At 43.9% G+C, this 20214-nt stretch overlaps 1 protein-coding gene across 1 annotated transcript in view; it reads right to left on the reverse strand.

The window, feature by feature from the left end:
• LOC121538544 (cadherin-4-like) overlaps positions 1-20214 on the reverse strand; it is a 434400-nt gene that overhangs the window by 12955 nt on the left and 401231 nt on the right. The window contains exon 12 of the mRNA XM_041846665.2: positions 10938-11080. Within this exon, the coding sequence (XP_041702599.1) occupies positions 10938-11080 (143 nt within the window). The remainder of the gene's footprint in view (positions 1-10937; positions 11081-20214) is intronic.

A 20214-nucleotide genomic window follows, 5' to 3' on the forward strand; every position in this document is an offset into this window, starting at 1 on the left:
CTCTCACTCAACGTCAACAAAACAAAGGAGATGATCGTGGACTTCAGGAAACAGCAGAGGGAACACCCCCCTATCCACATCAACGGGACCGCAGTGGAGAAGGTGGAAAGCTTCAAGTTCCTCTGCATACAGATCACTGACAAACTAAAATAGTCCACCCACACAGACAGTGTGGTGAAGAAGCCGCAACAGCACCTCTTCAACCTGAGGAGGCTGAAGAAATTTGGCTTGGCACCTAAAACCCTCACAAACTTTTACAGATGTACACTACTGGTCAAAAGTTTTAGAACACCTACTCATCAAGGTTTTTTCTTTAGTTTTACTATTTTCTACACTGTAGAATAATAGTGAAGACATCAAAACTATTAAATAACACATATGGAACGATGTAGTAACCAAAAAATGTATTATTTTATATTTCAGATTCTTCAAATAGCCACCCTTTGCCTTGATTACAGCTTTGCACACTCTTGGCATTCTCTCAACCAGCTTCATGACATAGTCACCTGGAATGCATTTCAATTAACAGGTGTGCCTTCTTAAAAGTTAATTTGTGGTATTTCTTTCCTTCTTAATGCGTTTGAGCCAATCAATTGTGTTGTGACAAGGTAGAGGGGGTATACAGAAGATTTGGTAAAAGACCAAGTCCATATTATGGTAAGAACAGCTCAAATAAGCAAAGAGAAACGACAGTCCATCATTACTTTAAGACATGAAGGTCAGTCAATACGGACAATGTCAGGAACTTTGAAATGTTCTTTAAATGCAGTCGCAAAAACCATCAAGCGCTATGATGAAACTGGCTCTCATGAGGACCGCCACATGAATGGAAGACCCAGAGTTACCTCTGCTGCAGAGGATAAGTTCATTAGAGTTACCAGCCTCAGAAATTGCAGCCCAAATAAATTCTTCACAGAGTTCAAGTTACAGACACATCTCAACATCAACTGTTCAGAGGAGACTGTGTGAATCAGGCCTTCATGGTCGAATTGCGGCAAAGAAACCACTACTAAAGGACACCAATAAGAAGAAGAGACTTGGGCCAAGAAACACGAGCAATGGACATTACACCGGTGGAAATTTGTCCTTTCGTCTGGAATCCAAATGGGAGATTTTTGGTACCAACCGCCGTGGCTTTGTGAGACGCATGTGTATTTCCCACTGTAAAGCATGGAGGAGGAGGTGTTATGGTGTGGGGATGCTTTTCTGGTGACACTGTCTGTGATTTATTTAGAATTCAAGGTACACTTAAATAGCATGGCTACCACAGCATTCTGCAGCGATACGTCATTCCATCTGGTTTGGGCTTAGTGGGACTATCATTTGTTTTTCACAGGACAATGACCCAACACACCTCCAGGCTGTGTAAGGGCTATTTTACCAAGAAGGAGAGTGGTGGAGTGCTGCATCAGATGGCCTCCACAATCCCCCAACCTCAACCAAATTGAGATGGTTTGGGATGAGTCGGACCGCAGAGTGAAGGAAAAGCAGCCAACAAGTGCTCAGCATATGTGGGAACTCCTTCAAGACTGTTGGAAAAACATTCCAGGTGAAGCTGGTTGAGAGAATGCCAAGACTGTGCAAAGCTGTCATCAAGGCAAAGGGTGGCTATTTGAAGAATCTCAAATATAAAATTTGTTTAACACTTTTTTGGTTACTACATGATTCCATATGTGTTATTTCACAGTTTTGATGTCTTCACTTTTAGAAAATAGTACAAATAAAGAAAAACCCTTGAATGAGTAGTTAGTGTACAATTGAGAGCATCCTGTCGGGCTGTATCACTGCCTGGTATGGCAACTGCACCGACCGCAACCGCTGAGCTCTCCAGAGGGTGGTGCGGTCTGCCCAACGCATCACTGGGGGCAAACGACCAGCCCTCCAGGACACCTACAGCACCCGATGTTACAGGAAGGCCATAAAGATAATCGCGGACAACAACCACCTGAGCCACTGCCTGTTCACCCCGCTATCATCCAGAAGGCGAGGTCAGTACATGTACATCAAAGCTGGGACCGAGAGACTGAAAAACAGCTTCTATCTCAAGGCCATCAGACTGTTAAATAGCCTTCACTAGCACATATTAGGCTGCTGCCTATATACATAGATTATAAATCACTGGCCACTTTAATAAATGGAACACTAGTCACTTTAATAATGTTTACATATCTTGCATTACTCATCTCATATGTATATACTGTATTCTATACTATTCTACTGTATCTTAGTCTATGCCGCTCTGACATTGCTCGTCCATATATTTATTTATATATTCTTAATTCCATTGCTTTACTTAGATTTGTGTGTATTGGGTATATGTTGTGAAATTGTTAGATATTACTTGTTAGATATTACTGCACTGTAGGAACTAGAAGCACAAGCATTTCGCTACACCCGCAATAACATACTAAACACGTGTATGTGACCAATAACATTTGATTTGATTTGATTTGGTGGTGACAGCCATGATAATATGGTAGCTCTCTGACAGTGTTTCTCTCCTAAATACTGTCATCCCCCTCTTTCTGTTTCTGCCCACTCCTCTCATCTTCCCTTCCTCCCACCACCCCCAGCGCTTCTTACCATAATCCCTCTCACATTATCTCTACAGACACTCCCCCTACACCCACACAGTCTGCAACGAACACACACACACACACAATTTAGTCATTTAGCAGATGCTCTTATCCAGAGTGACTTGCAGGAGCAATTAGGGTTACCTCAAAACTGGGATCTACATGATGAGAGGGGAGCGACAGAGGTGAAGACAGAAGCGGAGTGCAGAGAAAACACGTCACAAGCAACTCTCACAGGGTCAGAGGGCTTTCAAAAAGTTTGTGAGGAGAAAGACAGGGACAGAGAATGAGTAATGGAAAAGGAGAAGGGAAAGGAGAGAAAGAGAGACAGACACATGGAAATGATGGGAGCATGTCAGCCCTAATGGGTTTGCTGTCTAATCCCACCCCAGCTTGCACATTTGGTTCCTTGGAGGTTCTGGGAACGAAGCCATACGTTTCCTGACCGGTAAAACGGAACGTTTTTTAAATGTTCTGTGAATGGAAGAGAAAATGTAGCTTGTTCTGGGAATGTACATTTTTAGGTTGCAGAGATGTTCTGAGAACATTTTACTAAGGTTCCCTGAAAGTTTTCCTGGGAGGTTTTCTTATCGTTCTGAGAACGGAAATTAAAGGGAATGTTCTGAGAACATGTTTCAACAAGATTTTTAATAACACTGCTAGCTTAGTTTGAGTTAACTGTTTTGAACTCCAAGTACAGATAGGACACATGGAAATTAATTTTCTTTGGCATTAATCATGCAAACACATGTATTTTTTATTGTGGCTATGATCTTCTCTATACAAGGAATGAGTCCACTGCGCCACCAGGATGGAGCTGGCATGCCATGTTTTTTTTTTTACTCATACAAAGCTGTTCATTTTAGTCTATTCAAACATACCCCATTTTAAAGGAAACAAGCACTCATTAAGATCAGGTGTGTCCAATCATGATTCCAAGATGGCGTAGCAGTGCGGTCGTGTACTCTGTGTGTGTCCGTGTAAATAGCCAGTTTTTTTTTATTTTTTATGTATTTTTCGTACATACAGTGGGGAGAACAAGTATTTGATACACTGCCGATTTTGCAGGTTTTCCTACTTACAAAGCATGTAGAGGTCTGTAATTTTTATCATAGGTACACTTCAACTGTGAGAGACGGAATCTAAAACAAAAATCCAGAAAATCACATTGTATGATTTTTAAGTAATTAATTTGCATTTTATTGCATGACATAAGTATTTGATACATCAGAAAAGCAGAACTTAATATTTGGTACAGAAACCTTTGTTTGCAATTACAGAGATCATACGTTTCCTGTAGATCTTGACCAGGTTTGCACACACTGCAGCAGGGATTTTGGCCCACTCCTCCATACAGACCTTCTCCAGATCCTTCAGGTGTCGGGGCTGTCGCTGGGCAATACGGACTTTCAGCTCCCACCAAAGATGTTCTATTGGGTTCAGGTCTGGAGAATGGCTAGGCCACTCCAGGACCTTGAGATGCTTCTTACTGAGCCACTCCTTAGTTGCCCTGGCTGTGTATTTCGGGTCGTTGTCATGCTGGAAGACACAGCCACGACCCATCTACAATGCTCTTACTGAGGGAAGGAGGTTGTTGGCCAAGATCTCGCGATACATGGCCCCATCCATCCTCCCCTCAATACGGTGCAGTCGTCCTGTCCCCTTTGCAGAAAAGCATCCCCAAAGAATGATGTTTCCACCTCCATGCTTCACGGTTGGGATGGTGTTCCTGGGTTTGTACTCATCCTTCTTCTTCCTCCAAACACGGCGAGTGGAGTTTAGACCAAAAAGCTATATTTTTGTCTCATCAGACCACATGAGCTTATCCCATTCCTCCTCTGGATCATCCAGATGGTCATTGGCAAACTTCAGACGGGCCTGGACATGCGCTGGCTTGAGCAGGGGGACCTTGCGTGCGCTGCAGGATTTTAATCCATGACGGCGTAGTGTGTTACTAATGGTTTTCTTTGAGACTGTGGTCCCAGCGCTCTTCAGGTCATTGACCAGGTCCTGCCGTGTAGTTCTGGGCTGATCCCTCACCTTCCTCATGATAATTTATGCCCCACGAGGTGAGATCTTGCATGGAGCCCCAGACCGAGGGTGATTGACCGTCATCTTGAACTTCTTCCATTTTCTAATAATTGCGCCAACAGTTGTTGCCTTCTCACCAAGCTGCTTGCCTATTGTCCTGTAGCCCATCCCAGCCTTGTGCAGGTCTACCATTTTATCCCTGATGTCCTTACACAGCTCTCTGGTCTTGGCCATTGTGGAGAGGTTGGAGTCTGTTTGATTGAGTGTGTGGACAGGTGTCTTTTTATACAGGTAACGAGTTCAAACAGGTGCAGTTAATACAGGTAATGAGTGGAGAATAGGAGGGCTTCTTAAAGAAAAACTAACAGGTCTGTGAGAGCCGGAATTCTTACTGGTTGGTAGGTGATCAAATACTTATGTCATGCAATAAAATGCAAATTAATTACTTTTTTTTTTTTAATGTGATTTTCTGGATTTTTGTTTTAGATTCCGTCTCTCACAGTTGAAGTGTACCTATGATAACAATTACAGACCTCTACATGCTTTGTAAGTAGGAAAACCTGCAAAATCGGCAGTGTATAAAATACTTGTTCTCCCCACTGTATTTCCCTATCACACTTTTCATCCTTCTACTAAATATACTTTCCTGCAACCCGCCTCACTCAATGTGGAACGGATTCTATTATTGACTTACCTTTTATCTTGAATCTCCAGTTGAAACTAGCTAGCCAGCTAACTAGCTACTTGCTATTAGCCACCATTAGCGGTTTTCACCCAGAACATCGGATTTTCTGCCGGAATAACTGAATCACTGGACATTAACACCGGATCGCAACTAGCTAGCCGCAACAGAATGGATGTTGCTGTTGGCTAATTACCACTGCCCCCAAAGCAAGCACCAGTTAGCCTTGAGCTAGCCTCGAGCCAGGCCCATATCCCCGCTATCTACCTCTCTGTCTACCGGACGGGAGTAGCCAGCTAACTAGCTACTTGCTATTAGCCACCGTTAGTGTTTTTTCACCATTGTCCGTGGACTGCACTACCTACTAGCCAGCTCTAGCCTGGACTATTATCGGCCAGTCTGCACTGTCTGCACAGCATGTTATCGACCCAGAACATATCGGTTTTTCTGTCGGAATCACTGAATCACTGGACCTTTAACACCGGATCATCGCAACTAGTTAGCTGCAACCAAATGGATGTTGTTGTTGGCTAATCAGCCTATAGCTAGCCTCGAATCAGGCCCATCTCCCGGCTATCTACCTCTCTGTCAACCGGACGGGACCTCCTAGAGTCGACACGGAGCCCCGCCGATCCATCACGACTGGTCTGCCGACATAATCGTCTGTGGTTTCAACAGGCTTCCCGTTGCGACGACCACGAAGATCCATCTGCTAGCCCCAGCCCGCTAGCACACGCAAACAACAGCTGTGCTTCCTGCTAGCCTGTGCTGTAGCACCAATTCAAACTGCTCTCAGACTCACATATTGCTGTTCACTGGACCTTATGATCACTCAGCTGCACAGCTGATGCCTGCTGGACTGTTCCTTTACACGGTACCCTGTCCTGTTTATCTGTTTAGCCTCAGCCCAAACTTTCATCGACATTACCAATTGTTGTCTTAGCTCTCTCGAATAACACCTCTGATTGCTTTATGCCTCTCTCCCATGTCAATATGCCTTGCCTATTGCTGTTCCAGTTAGTTCTTATTATACAATTTCACTGTAGAGCCCCAAGTCCCTCTCAAACTTCCTAAAATAGTTCCTTTGTTCCACCCCCCATACACGCGGAGATCGGCTCAATCGGTGCCTCCAGTGATGCTATCACTTTCATTGTTACCCAACGCTTAGGTTTACCTCCACTGTACTCATATCCTTCCATATCCTTGTCTGTACATAATGCCCTGAATCTATTCTACAATGCCCGGAAATCTGCCCCCTTTATTCTCTGTACCCAACGCACTAGAAGACCAGTTCTTAAAGCCTTTAGCTGTATCCTTATTCTAGACCTCCTCTGTTCCTCTGTTGATGTAGAGGTTAACCCAGGCCCTGCAGCCCCCAGTATCACTCCTACTCCCCAGGAGCTATCATTTGTTGACTTCTGTAACCATAAAAGCATTGTTTTTTTGCATGTTAACATCGGAAGCCTCCTCCCTAAGTTTGAGTTATTCACTGCGTTAGCACACTCCGCCAACCCTAATGTTCTAGCAATGTCTGAATACTGGCTTAGGAAGGACACCAAAAATTCAGAAATGTCCATCCCCAACTACAACATTTTCCGTCTAGATAGAACTGCCAAAGGGGGTGGAGTTGCAATATACTGTAGAGATAGCCTGCAGAGCTCTATCATACTATCCAGGTCTGTGCCCAAACAGTTTGAGCTCCTACTTCAAAAAATCCACCTTTCCAGAAATAAGTGTCGCTGCTCACTGTCGCTGCTTGCTACAGATCCCCCTCAGCCCCCAGCTGTGCCCGGGACACCATATGTGAATTGATTGCCCCCCATCTATCCTCAGAGTTCGTACTGCTTGGTGACCTAAACTGGGATATGCTTAACACCCCGGCCATCCTACAATCCAAACTAGATGCCCTCAATCTCACACAGATTATCAAGGAACCTACCAGGTACAACCCTAAATCCATAAACATGGGCACCCTTATAGATATCATTCTGACTAACTTACCCTCTAAATACACCTCAGCTGTCTTCAACCAGGATCTCAGTGATCACTGCCTTATTGCCTGTGTCCGTAACGGGTCGGCGGTCAAACGACCACCCCTCATCACTGTCAAACGCTCCCTAAAACACTTTAGCGAGCAGGCCTTCCTAATTGACCTGGCCCAGGTATCCTGGATGGATATCGATCTCATTCCGTCAGTAGAGGATGCCTGGTTGTTCTTTAAAAGTGCTTTCCTCTCAATCTTAAATAAGCATGCCCCATTCAAAAAATTCAGAACTAAGAACAGATATAACCCCTGGTTCTCCTCAGACTTGACTGCCCTTAACCTGCACAAAAACATCCTGTGGCATACTGCATTAGCATATAATATCCCCCGCGACATGCAACTTTTCAGGGAAGTTAGGAACCAATATACACAAGCAGTTAGGAAAGCAAAGGCTAGCTTTTTCAAACAGAAATTTGCATCCTGTAGCACTAACTCCAAAAAGTTTTGGGACACTGTAAAGTCCATGGAGAATAAGAGCACCTCCTCCCAGCTGCCTACTGCACTGAGCCTAGGAAACACTATCACCACCGATAAATCTACAATAATTGAGAATTTCAACAAGCATTTTGCTACGGCTGGCCATGCTTTCCACCTGACTACCACTACCCCGGCCACCAGCTCTGCACCCTCCGCTGCAACTTGCCCATGCCCCCCACCCCCCCCCGCTTCTCCTTCACACAAATTCAGACAGCTGATGTTCTGAAAGAGCTGCAAAATGTGGACCCCTACAAATCATCTGGGCTAGACAATCTGGACCTTTTCTTTCCAAAATTAGCCGCCGAAATTGTCGCAACCCCTATTACTAGCCTGTTCAACCTCTCTTTCGTAACGTCTGAGATCCCCAGAGATTGGAAAGCTGCTGCGGTCATCCCCCTCTTCAAAGGGGGTGACACTCTAGATCCAAACTGTTACAGACCTATATCCATCCTGCCCTACCTTTCTAAAGTTTTTGAAAGCCAAGTTAACAAACAGATCACCGACCATTTCGAATCACACCGTACCTTCTCCGCTATGCAATCTGGTTTCTGAGCTGGTCATCGGTGCACCTCAGCCACGTTCAAGTTCCTAAACGATATTATAACCGCGATCGATAATAGACAGTACTGTGCAGCTGTCTTCATCGACCTGGCCAAGGCTTTCGACTCTGTCAACCACCGCATTCTTATTGGCAGACTAAATAGCCTTGGTTTCTCAAATGACTGCCTCGCCTGGTTCACCAACTTCTTCTCAGATAGAGTTCAATGTGTCAAATCGGAGGGCCTGTTGTCTGGACCTATGGCAGTCTCTATGGGGGTGCCACAGGGTTCAATTCTTGGGCCGACTCTTTTCTCTGTGTATCAATGATGTCACTCTTGCTGTGGTGATTCTCAGATCCACCTCTACGCAGACGACACCATTTTGTATACATCTGGCCGTTCATTGGACAGTGTTAACAAACCTCCAAACGAGCTTCAATGCCATACAACACTCCTTCCATAGCCTCCAACTGCTCTTAAACACAAGTAAAACTAAATGCATGCCCTTCAATCGAACGCACAGGCACCCGCCCACCCGACTAGAGTCACTACTCTCGACGGGTCTGACCTAGAGTTTGTGGACAACTACAAATACCTAGGTGTCTGGTTAGACTGTAAACTCTCCTTCCAGACTCACATTAAGCATCTCCAATCCAAAGTTACATCTAGAATTGGCTTCCTATTTCGCAACAAAGCCTCCTTCACTCATGCTGCCAAACATGCCCTTGTAAAGCTGACTATCCTACCGATCCTTGACTTCGGCGATGTCATTTACAAAATAGCCTCCAACACTCTACTCAGCAAATTGGATGTAGTCTATCACAGTGCCATCCGTTTTGTCACCAAAGCCCCATATACTACCCACCACTGTGACCTGTACGCTCTTGTTGGCTGGTCCTCACTACATATTCGTCGCCAAACCCACTGGTTCCAGGCCATCTATAAATCACTGCTAGGCAAATCCCCGCCTATATTTAGCTCATTGGTCACCATAGCAACACCCACCTGTAGTATGCGCTCCAGCAGGTATATCTCACTGGTCATCCCGAAAGCCAACACCTCCTTTGGCCGCCATTCGTTCCAGTTCTCTGCTGCCAATGACTGGAACAAACTGCAAAAATCTCTGAAGCTGGAGACTCTTATCTCCCTCACTAACTTTAAGCATCAGTTGTCAGAGTAGCTTACCAATCACTGCACATCTGAAATTAGCCCACCCAACTACCTCATCCCTATATTGTAATTTATTTTTCTCATTTGCACCCCAGTATCTCTATTTGCACATCATCTCTTGCACATCTATCATTCCAGTGTTAATACTAATTGTAATTATTTTGCACTATAGCCTATTTATTGCCTTACCTCCATAACTTGCTACATTTGCACACACTGTATATATATTTTCTGTTGTATTTTTGACTTTATGTTTGTTTTACCCCATATGTAACTCTGTGTTGTTGTTTTTATCGCACTGCTTTGCTTTATCTTGGCCAGGTCGCAGTTGTAAATGAGAACTTGTTCTCAACTGGCTTACCTGGTTAAATAAAGGTGACACACCTGAACACACTTAACAAGAAAGAGGATAGAGAGAGTTGTGTTGATGCTGAGAATGGAATGTATATGTTCTTAAATAAAATTCTTAGATCGTTGTTTGAATGTTACCTAATGTATTCTTGTGCTTGTTATGGAAAGGGTTCTTAATGTTCTGAGAACATTACTTTAAATAGAACGATGAGGAAACCTGTAGAAAACGTTAAGCTGAAGTACTGAAATTCCCACAGAAGAATGTTGTTTCTTAATGTTCTCTAACGTTCTGACAACATGACTTTAAATAGAACAATGAGGAAACCTGTAGGAAACGTTATGCTGAAGTACTGAAATTCCCACCTAAGAAACATATGGTTCTCAGAACGCAATGTGCTAGCTGAGTATCCTGCACTATTCCCAGAACGTTGTGGGAAGGTTGTATGCAAAATAACCATAGGACAACCATGCTCTCACCAAGCTCTAAGAAGCATATGGTTCTCAGAACGTTATGTGCTAGCTGGGACCCTTCTTACCCCCCCCTGCAGAAAACAACACAGGAAGTTACACATCACGGTCTCTGACATTGTCAATCACTGGAAACACGCCAATCACACACGCACACACACATGCACAGGCAACGTCAATCATTCTTCAAAGCCATCCCAACTTTAGGTAAACACACCAATGCACTGCACGTCACTGATAAGGCACTTTGGGAGGGGAAAAGCATTCTGTTTGCTTCCGCCTGAGAAAAAAGCAGAGTTGTTTGTTTGCTGTGATTGAGTTTGTGCTAGGTTAAGCTCAAGCTTCAACTGGGTGGCAGAGCAAGCTGGATGTGCCACACTCATTGCAGTGGATGGGCAGAGGAGAAAGAAAGAGAGGAGGAGAGGTGAAGCGAGGGAAGAAAGGAGAACAGGTCGATACAGCACTAGCTCTCTATAACCAGGAGTCTAGCTTTAGGCTGGTCTCAACCCCACTGGGCCCACCTCTATCCTCTTCACCTCCTCTCTTCTTTCTCTCAGTCTTTCTCTTTTTCTGCCACACACGCACACAATGGCTCTCACCGTTGTCAACTGCGAGGAAGGTGGCTTCATATATGTTGTTTTTGACGTAGATGGACTCTCTGTCCAGAGTTGCCGTGGTGATGATCTGACCGTTGGTGTTGTTGATGGACAGCCAGTCAGCTGGGTCGGCCAACTTAGAATACCTGGACAGACAGGGGGAGGAGGAGAGGAGATGGGGTTAGACTAACAGGTTCAAAGAAATGATGTGAGGAGGAGGAAGGTAGCAGGTTAACACAGCGGTTAACAAATGTAGACTAAATCAATGGAATGGACATCACTTTCAAATGTGATGTTCAGTTGTATGCCAGTTACACACACGCAGTTTAATCCTTCATCAACTTCCCATCCATTTGTGGGGGGGTTGTATGAGGATAGGGGAGCAGCTGAAGATGTTATTCCAAGATAGGAGAGAGAAGAATAAGGATATCATCTCCAGGATTTACCCAAAAAAATCCCTGTGTGGTTATCTGCCTGGGTTCTCCATGCTCTCTCTCTCTCTCACCATATCTTCATATTCACACATTCCTTGAGCCTCTTATCCCTCTATATTTCAGTATTCATCTCATACTTTCATTTCCTCATCTGCTCACTGCTGATGTAGAGAACACATTAACACCTGCAAACAGGCCTCCATGCCTAATACCCATACCCTCTCCATCAGGATCTCTAACCATGTATACCATGTTCCCGTAGGCCTGCACTACGGTAAGTGGGCTGGAGAGAAGGCCTAACTGTAGGGATGGAGTGATGGAAAGAGAGGGATGGAGGGAGTAATCTTCTCTCCCCTGTGGAGAAGAAGGGGGGATTTTTCCAGCAGGCTAGTGGGCTGTATCCCAGGCTCTACACGGCTTTAGGAATGGGATGAGAGGGATAACATTCCCACACTGCCTAGTGGTCAGCGCGGAAGGCAGCTACCCGCAGACTGGAACTGGCAGCCTGGGAAATAACCACTGGGGAGGGAGCGTGGCCTGCACAGAGGGGGGCAGGGATAAAAGAGAGAGGGAGAGGGAGAGGAGAAGGGGGAAAGACAGTAGCTAACTTTATTCGGAAGCTGCTGAAGCTTGCTGTCCATGGAATCTGATGTAAGATGTTTGGCTTTATAGAACAGTCTCTCTCTCTCTCTCTCTCTCTCTCTCTCTCTCTCTCTCTCTCTCTCTCTCTCTCTCTCTCTCTCTCTCTCTCTCTCTCTCTCTCTCTCTCTCTCTCTCTCTCTCTCTCTCACCACCTGCTATGGGTTTCATTAGGTAAAATGCTACATTCATGAACATTAAATAACCTTGTTACAGTCTGTATATGTATGTATCCATCAGTCTTGCTCTTTTTATCTATGGTTTCTTCTCTCTCTAGGTCTCTGTCTCTTTCTTTCTGTGGAGGCAGGTCCAGGTTGTACTCTGGGTCTCCAGTGGAGGGCAGTCACACCTGAGAAGGAGAGGAAGAAGCTGAGGCTGGAGTGGGTGAGCAGGAAAGAGAGAAATAAAGAGCTAGAGTCGGGAAAAGAGACACACGCTTTCGCCCCTCACCTCCATTATGGTCCTCTCCTCTCTCATCCCTCTCTCCCTCCCTTATCTGGTAACATTAAAAGTTAGAGGTCTGTGATGATAAAATACATTACACAAAGGTCTGTTCCCCAGAGCCAGACGCTCGAACATTACTCTTTAATTAAATCCCCCAAACAGTGCCTAACACAGTTAAAATATAACTTAGATCAAGTTTATTAAGTGCATAATAGCACTCCAGCACAAGCCAATTTTTCGCCGCATTGAAGAGACGATTGGGTGTGTAATTAGACATTTTCTTTAAATCAATCAGGCACATTAAGGGCACCTCAGTGGGTCCTGAGTGTAGATCTCAATCTCGGCGGTTTGTGTTAAACATCACTTCCTCTTAATTAATTTATAGTTTGAATGTCAGATTTTCAACTGGGATTTAATTTGACTGTCAGCTCTAAAGCTCTAAAGGAGGATGTCTCTAAGGGAAAGCCATGCTGGCTTTTGGTTCGTCGTACCTATAGTGACCGCATTATTATCATGCCACACTGTGAACCAATCACACTGCCTGCGTGATTGGCAGTCGCCATGGCAGTCAGCTAATGAAGTGTCACTTCCTGTTTCTGTTGGGATGTTTGGGCTACCGCAGTGACAGACATTGATACGTTCCAAACTGGCGCAGAGCTAAATCTACCCAATGGATTGCAGTCATCCACCCCCAACCTTTTATGATCCCACATGATTTGCACACTAAAAAACATACACATTCAACAAGACCCAAACACAACAGCTGATGAGTGTTTCAGTGTGTGAAAGAACCATCACCAGGACAACACAGACTACTGCTGCCTTCTCCAACTAACCTAACAGTACACGATGGGAGGAAAGCGCTTTTCTAGTAACAATAATCTGGCTTGGTTGGCCAGAGTCAGTTCTATGATTTCATTGCTGATATCAAAACCTAGGGGAAAAGGTTGGTTGGTAGGAGTCAGTTTTATAATTCAATTTCTTTGGTTCTTATTGCTTCTATATTGTCTGGAACTGACAGTCATTGTTAGCTCTGGTGCTTTAAAAGACACCAAGGAGAAGTACAAGTTATATTAAGTCTTACTATTCAGTTGTATAATTCCATTGTCTTCATACTACTTTGATCAGTCTCTCTATGTATATACAGCTTTGTGGAACTGGTAAGTGGGTGTGAGGAGTGAATAAGATCTAGTTTGAAGTCTGTTGGGGTTAGCGATAGTAGTGGTATAGGAATACATTTTATTTTTCAAAGCCTGTCCTTGATAATCAAAAATACATGTCCTCCTAGCCTTCCTCCAGCCCATGCAGAGCGGTCTGGGTAATAATTTATGGGTGCATCTCTAATCCCACACCTCGCCCCGCTAGTCTGGCTCTGACAGGTGATGCCCGATTCCTCCCTCCAAGCCACCCCCTATTTCCTCCTCCATTCCCCCATACCCTGGCCTCTATCCCCCCTCAACCTCCCCCTAGAACTCACTGCCTGTCATTAGTCTGAAGAAAAATGGTCAAGTTCTGGCCCTGACCTCCAACCCTCCCCCCTCCCCCCTCTCAACTCTCCAAACCTCCCCGGACCCTGCTTTTCCTTCTCTCACTCTCACTCTTCTTCTTCCCTTCTATCTTGTTCATTACCTTTTCCCTTCTCTTTCTATTTACTCAGCAGCTCCCTTCCTCTTTCCTACACTCACATTAATTTTTTCTGATCTCCCTCAGTCACATAGAGAGATCTCTGACCTTTGAACCTGGCAGTAGTTACATTCACATTTTAGTCATTTAGCAGACACTCTTATCCAGAGCGACTTACAGAGTTAGTGAGTGCATACATTTTTATTTTCTTCATAGTTACACATACAAAGGGAGTTGTGCCTAAAACCAGTCACCAAAAATCAGTCGTGAAAAATTGCTAGCTAGTCAATACACACAAACTCTGCTCACTGGCTACTTAAGAAGAGGGTTTTCCGATCAAAAGCTTCAACTGAAAATAAAACAAAAAACTACAAATAAAACCCCCATCAAAACTGTGTCTGGTTTCTGTTCCCCTGTGTCTGATTGTGAGGACGGAGTGTAATGGCTGACTACAAACAAGATAATACATGGTTTGGTTGATTGGCGTGACTTCGCACACATTTATTATGTATGATTACATTTCCTTTAAGAAATAAGAATCCAAGTGATTAGTTTCCCTGCATGATCCAAGCCTGATGCCTTTCATGCCTACCACTCTATAGGACTTCAAAACAGATTTACATTATTTAGCAGACGCGCTTATTCAGAGTGCATACATTTTCGTACTGGTCCCCTGTGGGAATCAAACCCACAACCCTGGCGTTGCAAGCACCATGCTCTACCAACTGAGCCACATGGGACCTCCCAGATGAAACCACATTGGAGGCTGATGTGGGCAAACTGTCCCAATAGTTTGTTAAGGTGCCGGGCATGGGCTACGGCAAAACACTGGATGTCCAGGAGAATTTACTGTGGTGGTGAGATTGTGTATCAGTGTGTGTTTGTGTGTGTGTGTATGTGTGTGTGAGAGAGTGAGAAAGAGAGATGGAGAGAGAGAGAGAGAGAGAGAGAGAGCGAGAGAGAGGGGTGTAGAGAGAGGAAAAGAGGGAGAGAAAGAGAAAGAGAAAGGGAGAGAGAGAGTGTGAATGTGTGAAGCAGGCCATGACAGAACCTGGTGTGCCTCAGCTACCCAAACTTATCTCCAAGATGTACTGCGGACTAAAACTGGTGTAAGGAAAAGGTTCGGGAGAGAGAGAGTGAAAAGGGGGAGGGGGAGAGAGAGAGAGAAAGCAAAGAGAGAGAGACAGAGAGAGAGAGAGAGAGAGAGAGAGAGAGCTGCAGCAAGATAGAGAGCCCAGCTGGTGACTTTGGCGTCTTCCTAAATTATAATTATAATTTACTCTAATTTGCAGTGAAATTAACTGGCAAATTTGTTTAGATCTTTGCCCCAGAGAGAGAGAGAGCGAGAGAGAGCGAGAGAGAAAGAGAGAGAGAGAGAGAGAGAGAGAGAGAGAGAGAGAGAGAGAGAGAGAGAGAGAGAGAGAGAGAGAGAGAGAGAGAGAGAGAGAGAGAGAGAGAGAGAGAGAGAGAGAGAGAGGAAAAGGGTACATGATGATGAATGTGGGGTTTGGGGGGGTGATGGCCTGGGTGATGATGTCATAGTCACATGACCTGCTTCCAGCTGGCCTTCTCATAGACACAGCCATCCACATAGTCACCACACTGACCCAGCCAGGGAGAAAACATACAGACACACCTCATACATTTACACTGGCAGTGGTGTAAAGTACTTAAGTAAAAATACTTTAAAGTACTACTTAAGTAGTTTTTTGGGGGAACTTTTACTTTGACTTCACTACATATGTTTTACTCCATACATTTTCCCTGAAACCCAAAAGTACTTGTTACATTTGGAATGCTTAGCAGGACAGGACAAGGGTCCAATTCACACACTTATCAAGAGAACATCCTTGGTCATCCCCACTGCCTCTGATCTAGCGGACACACATGCTTCGTTTGTAAATGATGTTTAAGTGTTGGAGTGTTTCCCCTGGCTATCTGTAAATTAAAAAAAACAAGAAAATGGTGCGTCTGGTTTGCTTAATATAAGGAATTTTAAATGATTTATCCTTTTCCTTTTCCTTTTGATACTTAAAGGGGCAATCAGTAGTTGCTACATCCATTTTTGGACGTATAAATGAATGATATGTACCCATTGATTCTTGAAGAATATAACTTATAAATGCCTCATGAGCTTAGTTTAACTATCGTACCCCATCAGATCCCCAAATATAAGCTTGTTTTACTCCAATGTTTGTAAACAAAGAAAATGTAAACAAACACAATATAGCCTCAAAATATGGTTAAAACTATCATTTTGATATCATGGATGGTCAGTCTTTGCATCCATAGCTCTGTTTATGAATTTGAGAGTGGTTCCATTTCTCTAGCTCCATCCCTCAGCTTTTTACCGAACCAGGGTTGGGGAGCCCACTTTGTTATTGCTTCTACTGCTGATTGCCACTTTAAGTATATTTAAAACCAAATACTTTTAGACTTTTACTCAAGTAGTATTTTACTGGGTGACTTTCACTTTTGCTTTTAGTCATTTTCTTTTAAGGTATCTTTACTTTTAATCAAGAATGACAATTGGGTACTTTTTCCACCACTGCACACGTGTGAGTGAATGAGTGTATGTGCGTGCATGTATGTATGAAAGAATCATAATCAACATAATCATGTCATAAATCAGCTGACATTGAGGAAGTGAAGACAGCTCCACAGGCAGCCTTTAAAGGTTGGTTTAGATTCACAGCCAACCGTGTGAGAGCCCTGAGAACACTGCAGGTCTACAGACTGCTGTGTCAGGCCTGCGAGCTGGGGCCAGGTGCTGTGTGTGTGTGTCCTATCTATACCTTTAGAATACTCATGGCTCTGGTTACCCAGGGGGCAGTGCTCCCCATTAACCCTCGTGCCCTCCTTACGCAGTGCCCTGTGCTGGCGCCGAGCGCTGGCAGACTGGACTGCTGAGAGATGGACACTGCCAAGAACCATGGCCCCCATTTCACTTTCATCCTCCCACTCTCTCTCTCTCGCTCTCAATTTTTTGGAGCCATGCATGTAAGGCCCTATTCTCACTACGAGAGATTGCCTACATATCTTGAGAAAATACCTTGGCTAGACCTTTTACTGTAATGTAAACTTGCAAACTGGTCACATCTTGACCGCTACAGCCGGAAGTCGCAGGAGAGCCGTCCTCAAGAGTCACACCCCCTCAGAGCCGTCGGGTGTAAACAGAATTGTCTCATTGAGCCAAATGCTCCTACAGTAAAAATCGTAATGGTTTTGAAAGAGATTAAATCAATAGGCATTTTCCTTATATTAAAGACTTGTTTTATTGAGTTTTAACCTAAATTGCAATAAAAGCCAGAAATTGACGCCATTGTTTTAAGGGAATCTAAGAATACCAGAATTTATTTAAATGCAAAGCAAGTAGAAAACGCAAGCAGAAACTCAACTTCTTCAGTCGCAATGTGTTTTTTTCATGTACTGATTTGCATGATATTGATTAAATAAAGCATGGTTTGTTCTAAGGCAGGGATCATCAACTAGATTCAGACGCAGGCCGATTTTTTCTTGAGCGGATGGTCGGGGGACAGAACATAGTTACAAATAATTAGTAGACTGTAAATTGACCACAAGAAGCCCAGATATACACTGAACAAAAATATAAATTTAACATGTAAAGTGTTAGTCCCATGTTTCATGAGCTGAAATAAAATATCCCAGAAATATTCCATACACACAAAAAGCTTATTTCTCTCAAATTTTATGCACAAATTTGTTTACATCCCTGTCAGTGAGCATTTCTCCTTTGCCAAGATAATCCATCCACCTGACAGATGTGGCATATCAAGAAGCTGATTAAAGAGCATGATCATTACACCTTGTGCTGAGGACAATAAAAGGCCACTTTAAAAAACTTTTGAGGGAGTGTGCAATTGGCATGCTTACTGCAGGAATGTCCACCAGAGCTGTTGCCAGAGAAATTAATGTTAATTTCTCTCCCATAAGACGCCTCCAACATAGTTTTAGAAAATTTGGCAGTACGTCCAACAGGCCTCACAACCACTGAACACTTGTATGGCGTCATGTGGGCGAGCGGTTTGCTGATGTCAACGTTTTGAACAGAGTGCCCAAAGGTGGCGATGGGGTTATGGTATGTGTAGGCATAAGCTATGGAAAACGAACACAATTGCATTTTAGCGATGGCAATTTGAATGCACAGAGATACTGTGATTAGATCCTGAGGCCCATTGTCGTGCCATTCATCCGCCACCATTACCTCATACACAATTCCTGGGTGCTGAACATTTCCCAGTTCTTCCATGGCATGCATACTCACCAGACATGTTATCCATTGAGCATGTTTGGGATGCTCTGGATCGACGTGTATGACAGCGTGTTACAGTTCCCGCCAATATCCAGCAACTTCGCACAGCCATTGAAGAGGAGTGGGACAACATTCCAAAGCCCACAATCAACAGCCTGATCAACTCTATGCGGAGGAGATGTGTCGTGCTGCATGAGGCAAATGGTGGTCACACCAGATACTGATTGGTTTTCTGATCCACCCCCCTACCTTTTTTTTAAGGTATCTGTGACTAACAGATGCATATCTGTATTGCCAGTCATGTGAAATCCATAGATTAGGGCTTAATGAATTTATTTCAATTGACTGATTTCCTTATATGAACTGTAACTCGTAAAATCTTTGAAATTGTTGCATGTTGCGTTTATATTTTGTTCAGTATATTTGACTAAAACATAATAATTTCTCAAACCTTGCTTACATTTGTATACGATCACATGTCTCTCTATTATGCGTGGTATAACTTGGGAACAGATTTCCAAAATTAAAATCCCAAGTTTTCTTTAAAAAAATTATATATATATATTATTTTTATCCAGAAAACTTGGGAGGCCAAATAAAACCAGCACAGGCCGCCCGTAGGGGAACCCTGTTCTAAGGTAAATTCAATATGCTATGTAGGCCGAAAAGCAATCTAACTATGGTTCAGCTAATGTTGGCTGACGTTAGCATTCAGCGAACTAACTAAGTTAGTTAGCTGAATGCATTAGCTAGTAGTAGCCTGTGAGGAGGATGCAGATATTTTGTTTAGATTGCTAGCTACCGAGCTCTGTGATGACTGACACTGTATGATAACATTACTGTACTTTTATATTAGTCTGAGAGAGGTAAACGTTCATTCTTGCTATGTTAATTTAGCTACTTGATGAAGCAAATGTTGTTAGTTAACGTTAGCTACAGTGAGGGAAAAAGGTATTTGATCCCCTGCTGATTTTGTAAGTTTGCCCACTGACAAAGAAATGATCAGTCTATAATTTTAATGGTAGGTTAATTTGAACAGTGAGAGACAGAAAACAACAACAAAATCCAGAAAAACGCATGTCAAAAATGTATTTGACCCCCCCTCAATCAGAAAGATTTCTGGCTCCCAGGTGTCTTTTATACAGGTAACGAGATGAGATTAGGAGCACACTCTTAAAGGGAGTGCTCCTAATCTCAGCTTGTTACCTGTATAAAAGACACCTGTCCACAGAAGCAATCAATCAATCAGATTCCAAACTCTCCACCATAGCCAAGACCAAAGAGAAAGCACATATACAGGCCCGTCTGAAGTTTGCCAATGAACATCTGAATGATTCAGAGGAGAACTGGGTGAAAGTGTTGTGATCAGATGAGACCAAAATCGAGCTCTTTGGCATCAACTCAACTCGCCGTGTTTGGAGGAGGAGGAATGCTGCCTATGACCCCAAGAACACCATCCCCACCGTCAAACATGGAGGTGGAAACATTATGCTTTGGGGGTGTTTTTCTGCTTAGGGGACAGGACAACTTCACCACATCAAAGGGACAATGGACAGGGCCATGTACCGTCAAATCTTGGGTGAGAACCTCCTTCCCTCAGCCAGGGCATTGAAAGTGGGTCGTGGATGGGTATTCCAGCATGACAATGACCCAAAACACACGGCCAAGGCAATAAAGGAGTGGCTCAAGAAGAAGCACATTAAGGTCCTGGAGTGGCCTAGCCAGTCTCCAGACCTTAATTCCATAGAAAATCTGTAGAGGGAGCTGAAGGTTCGAGTTGCCAAACGTCAGCCTCAAAACCTTAATGACTTGGAGAAGATCTGCAAAGAGGAGTGGGACAAAATCCCTCCTGAGATGTGTGCAAACC

Source organism: Coregonus clupeaformis, chromosome 24, assembly GCF_020615455.1.
Source record: "Coregonus clupeaformis isolate EN_2021a chromosome 24, ASM2061545v1, whole genome shotgun sequence".
Lineage (NCBI taxonomy): Eukaryota > Metazoa > Chordata > Actinopteri > Salmoniformes > Salmonidae > Coregonus > Coregonus clupeaformis.